Consider the following 6,000-nt stretch of genomic DNA (forward strand, 5'->3'; position numbering starts at 1 on the left):
TGCATTCTGCCCAATAATGTAACTGTCCCACTTCTTGTGAGGAAACCTCCAAGCAATTCCCAGAAACCTCTTTGAAGTTTGTATTCAGCAGTAGATGCACAGGCGTTAGATGGTCTATGGGGAAAAAAATTACAGGTAACACCTTATTTTGCTAATCCAGCATACATGGTGATGTGGCAGGTGGAAGGCTGTATGCCTTAATGTGGCAATATGTGGACTAGCTGTCTGTATCCTGTATCTGTTTTTCCCTGAAGGATGTTAGTCCTTCAAGAGAAATACTACAGTAGTATTTAAGCATTTAAGCATAACTGCTTTCCCTTTTATTGTCTATTGAGTTGTATTTCTGCTCTTTGTGTTACTACTACTGGAGTAGACTGATCAGTTGTATTTCTCTATCTGATAGACTACTACGCAGCAGAGAGGGAACAGTCCTGGAGGTTCCTGGAGTGTGTGGAAGACAACTTCCTAACACAGCTGGTGAAGGAACCAACTAGGGGAAGTGCCCTACTGGACCTACTGTTTGTTAACAGAGAAGGTCTTGTGGGGGATGTAAAGGTTGGAGGTCGCCTTGGGCAGAGTGATCACGAAATTATAGAATTTTCAATTCTTGATCAAGCAAGGCGGGGAGCCAGCAGAACTGCCACCTTGGATTTCCGAAGGGCAGACTTTAGCCTGTTTAGGAGCATGGTCAAGAGTGTCCCTTGGGAGGCAGTTTTGAAGAGCAAAGGTGCCCAGGAAGGCTGGGCATACTTAAAGCAGGTGCTCTTAGAAGCACAGGAGAAGGCCATCCCCTTGTCTCGAAAAATGAGCAGACGGGGAAGAAGACCAGCCTGGCTAAATAGAGAGCTTTGGCTGGACCTCAGGAAAAAAAGGAAAGTTTACATTCTCTGGAAAAGGGGGTTGGCAACTTATGAGGACTATCAAGATATAACAAAGCTATGTAGGGGGAAAATGAGAAGGGCCAAAGCTCAATCAGAACTCAGCTTGGCCACTGCAGTTAAAGACAATAAGAAGAGATTCTTTGAGTATATCAATAGAAAAAGGAAGACTAGGGGAAATGTAGGCCCACTGGTGAATGAGACAGGTGCCCTAGTGGTGGAAGACACAGAGAAGGCAGAGTTACTGAATGCCTTCTTTTCTTTGGTCTTCACTGCTAAAGCTGTCCCTCATGAATCCCATACTCTGAAGGCAAAGGGGAAGGTCTGGAGAGAGGAAGATTTTCCCTCAGTTGAGGAGGACCATGTCAGAGACCATTTGGCCAAGCTGGACATTCACAAGTCCATGGGCCCTGATGGCATGCATCCGCGAGTGCCGAGAGAGCTGGCAGATGTTATTGCTAGACCACTCTCCATCGTCTTTGAACGGTCATGGAGAACAGGAGAGGTGCCTGAGGACTGGAAGAAGGCTGACATCACTCTGATCTTCAAAAAAGGCAAGAAGGAGGACCCAGAGAACTACAGACCAGTTAGTCTCACCTCTTTCCCTGGGAAGGTAATGGAGCGACTCATTCTGGATGTCATCTCCAAACACGTTGAGGAACAGGAAGTTATTGGAAGTGGTCAACATGGATTTACCAAGGGTAGATCATGCTTGACCAATCTGATAGCTTTCTGTGATGTTATAACTGGTTGGCTGGATGAGGGGAGAGTCGTGGATGTCATCTACCTTGACTTTAGCAAGGCTTTTGACACTGTCTCCCATGACATCCTCATTAGGAAGCTGAGGAAGTATGGGCTAGATGAGGTGACAGTGAGGTGGATTGAGAGTTGGCTGCGGGACAGAACTCAGAGGGTTGTGATCAGCAGCACAGAGTCTAGTTGGAGGCCTGTAACCAGTGGTGTCCCCAAGGGGTCAATACTTGGTCCAATTTTGTTTAATATAGTCATTAATGACCTGGATGAGGGGACAGCAAGTTTGCTGATGATACCAAACTGGGTGGGGTGGCTGACACCCCAGAGGGCCGTGCTGCCATCCAGCGTGACCTGGACAGACTGGAGAGCTGGGCAGAGAAGAACCTAGTGAGGTTCAACAAAACCAAGTGCAAGGTCCTCCACCTGGGGAGGAAGAATGCTAGGCACCAGTATAGGTTAGGGGCGGACCTGCTGGGAAGTAGCTCGGAGGAGAAGGATCTGGGGGTCCTGGTAGACAGTAAATTATCCATGGCCCAGCAATGTGCCCTTGCTGCCAAAAAGGCCAATGGAATCCTGGGCTGCATAGGGAAGAGTGTGGCCAGTAGGTCGAGGGAGGTCATTCTCCCCCTCTACTCTGCACTGGTGAGGCCACAACTGGAATACTGTGTCCAGTTTTGGGCTCCCCAGTTCAAGAGGGACAGGGAACTGCTGGAGCGAGTCCAGCGAAGGGCAACTAAGATGATTAAGGGCTTGGAGCATCTGGCTTATGAGGAAAGGCTGAGAGAGCTGGGACTCTTTAGCCTGGAGAAGAGAAGGCTGAGGGGAGACCTTATTATGGCATACAAGTATCTAAAGGGTGGGTTGAAGGAGGATGGAGCCAGGCTCTTTTCAGTGGTTCCCAGTGACAGGACGAGGGGTAATGGGCACAAGTTAGAACACAGGAAGTTCCGTTCAAATACACGGAAACACTTATTTACAGTGAGGGTGACAGAGCATTGGCAGAGGCTGCCCAGGGAGGTGGTGGAGTCCCCTTCTCTGGAGATTTTCAAGACCCGCCTGGATGCAGTCCTGAGTAATGTGCTCTGGGCGATCCTGCTTTGGCAGGGGAGTTGGGCTAGATGATCTCTAGAGGTCCCTTCCAACTCTGAAAATTCTGTGATTCTGTGATAGGGAGTACAGTTCAACACTCCCAAATGATGGGTGTAGTGTATGCCTATAAACAGCTTTTGGAGTTGTTGGGACGGAAATTGCTAATGTAGATAAGTGGTACAGGAAGAGCTGTCGTCTTGGTAGTTTCATGTAATTAATGCTTAGGGAACTTCTCCTGGGGCCTTTGCAGCTCTGGGCATTACATATGCATGCATGTGTGCGTGCATGCGCATGGTTTCTGGTGTGTCAGATTTGTTTTGCTGTACAAATCTACTGTGTGTGTCACATAGGTACAGTAGCAGTCTGATGCTTCTAGTTTGAGGGATGCTGTGTCCTCTTTTCTAGTTAGCCAATTCTTTAACAGCATGGCTTTCTTTTTTTCCATATTTATCTGGAGGACTGATGGCTCGCTGTGTGCCATTTCTTTGATTAATAGCATCTGACCTCTCTTTGCTGGCAGTGAGAAAGGAAATTAATTTACTTTCAATCCCTTAGGGAAAGGGCAGAGGCTGCGTGGCTGCTTTGGTATCGTGTCAGGAGAGCACAGGTCACAGACATCACTGCACTCTTACCCTAATCTCTGCCTTATTCTTCCTTTAACTTCATATCTGGACACTGTATATTACCTATCCTAACATGTATTGCACTGAGAGGACTCAAGTGAAGTATTAAGTTCATTAATTGAGGTGCTCATCTGACAGTTTTGTTTTAACTACTACTCTGCTGCTGTGGTTTGCATAAAATGGAGCTGTGCTTTTAATCAGTGGTGTTTACTGAGTGGAAAAACAAAGGACAGCTGCAGCAAAGCAGTACAAAAACCCACTTTGTCTCAGATGCATCCAATAAATAATTTGTCCTTTTACCGTTTTAAAACTTATTCTATAGGAATAGGCAGAATCTGCAATAGCATTTTAATTACTTCTGTTTTCCATTCACCCCATATCAGGGTGCTAGCACCCCATAAGCTTAGTGCAGGATTGTCTGTGCCCCAGAACTCCTCCGTAGAGGCTGAAAGGCATGGTGCTCCTCCAGGGCAGGTTACCATGAAGCAGGGGGCTCCCTCAAGGTCCCTTCTCAGAAATTTTACGGAATGTAGCTGCAAATATGTTGGTATCACCAGAGTTTCAGTGAAAGAATAGCAAGGGAAAAAATGTCTTTTTTTAAATAAATGAAAGTAGAATAGACTGCTGGAAAAAGCCTGAAGTTGCATTAATCTAGATTGATGATCGTGCTCTCTCTAAAAAAATATATAACTATGGTCATGTAAGTACAAGGTTGGTGATTTCTATGCAATTGTAGGGAGTCTTGAGTTAAAAATGTATCAGAGCTACATACTGTGCTATGCCGAAGTGGTATGAGTCTTGTGTAATTATTTACAGCAACTTAGGTTGATTCATGATTATCAGTACTTGTTGCATTTTGAATGGAACATGGAAACTATGCCCGTATTCTTGTGTCTGTAATTATTGCTGTGTCCTACAGAACGAGAACCTGCCCCTTGCACTTCTAAGAGTTGAGAGAACCCAGAGGTTACGCTGGATGTTTTGGGATGACTATATAGTAATATTGGATTTTTTTTTCATTATAGACCCTAAAGCGACAGAGCCAGTTGGCACTCTACTTCTTTAACACTATTTTAGCTCATGGAGATCTACGAAACAACAAACTAAATCAGCTTTCAGTCAATCTCTGGAATCTTGCTCAGAAACATGGCTTTGCTGACACTAAGACTATGGTAAGGAAAACAGATAATGCAGACAAATTTTAGTTCTTAAGATCTTTTTCAACTCATTTGGGAAAAGGTAACATTTTCTTGATCTGAAGAAGCCTAATCTCTTTACAAGTTGCTCTTAAAAGATTTTTTAAAATTAAATGAGCTTAAAACAACTTATTTTTTAAATGCTTCTTAATGAATAAGCAGCTTTTCCTATTTCAAGTGGTCTTTATCTTTCTAGCACTTTAAAATGTATTTCACACATTAAAGAACCTGGAAACATTGGGAGCTATAACTTCTTTTCAGTACAGAAAACTATGAGAAATACAGAGTTTTTATTTAGTGGAGGAACCGCATGCTGTAAGGTTGGAAAGTGGGCATTCCAGAGCCTTTAAGAAATACATACATCATAACGAGCTCTGGAGTAAGAAATGAAAGTGCTTAGCCAGTGATATTTCAGGAAAACCATGAGAGTGTCTATTAAAACACCTTCACATAGATTAAATGATGGCCTACGAAATGAGAAAAGACAAAGACACTGAAAATCTCAAAATATCCTTCTTTTCATACCCAGGTGAAAACGCTAGAATACATCAAGAGGCGAAGCAAACAACCTGAAATGAGTCACTTCACAGACTTGGCCCTTCGGCTTCCTCTGCAGTCCAGGACCTGATGAATGCCTCTTTTCCAGGGAGTCATCTGTACAAGAGAGCACGTAGCCGAGGCCAAAAATCACTGATCTAGATTTTGACTGGAGGAGTTCAGTGTATTTCTGTTTTACTTTAGTGTGACAGATTTACTTGGACACAGGTAAAATTAAAACTTCTGTGCAATAATTTAACCTGAATTTGTTTCCAGTTTTACCACTATATTCTTATTTTAAGTGCTGATTTAGATTCAGTAAAGGGTATTTTGAACCTCTGTGCTTGCTAAAGCCTTTCCAAATCTAGTCTGTTGTCATTTTAGCAACAAAGGAAGAAGATAATCTGCATGGATCAATACACAGCATCCAAACTTCATCCCACTTGCAGAACAGTCTTTCTCCTGTGTAGAAAGCAGCATTTCAATAGACTAATCCCACTAAGTCATCTTTCTGCTTTGGGATGCTGCCAACATTTGTTTGGTCAGTTCCAGTAAATGAGAAAAATGGCCGGGGTGTTACTGTTCTAATTTCTACAATACATTTTCACAGACGTGTTTATGCTTTCATTTTAGCTCGATGGTGTTTTGCAAAATGGAAGGAATCTTTAAGTGCTGTCTGCAAAGGAAAGTGGAAATGTATGCAAAGTACTCTATATTTGCAAAGTACACTGTATCACTGAATAAAACAATTTGCAGTTCATCTGTTTGTTCTGGGGGAGTTTCTTTGCATATACAAATTTATCACCTTACCCTTGTGGAATTTAGTTACATGTACTGTTATTACACCTAATAAATTTCACTCTCACCACTTCTGTCCCACGGTAAGGAACCATGTTGAGACCTTGCATCTATTGCTGCTTTTGC

General features: G+C 43.4%; 1 protein-coding gene across 1 annotated transcript in view; it reads left to right on the forward strand.

The window, feature by feature from the left end:
• Positions 1–6,000, forward strand: part of VPS35L (VPS35 endosomal protein sorting factor like) — a 54,392-nt gene extending 48,392 nt beyond the window's left edge. Inside the window, exons 28-29 of the mRNA XM_082490854.1 lie at positions 4,369–4,515; positions 5,069–6,000. Of these exons, the coding sequence (XP_082346980.1) occupies positions 4,369–4,515; positions 5,069–5,167 (246 nt within the window). The 3' untranslated portion in view covers positions 5,168–6,000. The remainder of the gene's footprint in view (positions 1–4,368; positions 4,516–5,068) is intronic.

The sequence above is a fragment of the Vanellus vanellus genome, assembly GCF_965231255.1.
Source record: "Vanellus vanellus genome assembly, chromosome: 14".
Classification (NCBI taxonomy): Eukaryota; Metazoa; Chordata; class Aves; order Charadriiformes; family Charadriidae; genus Vanellus; species Vanellus vanellus.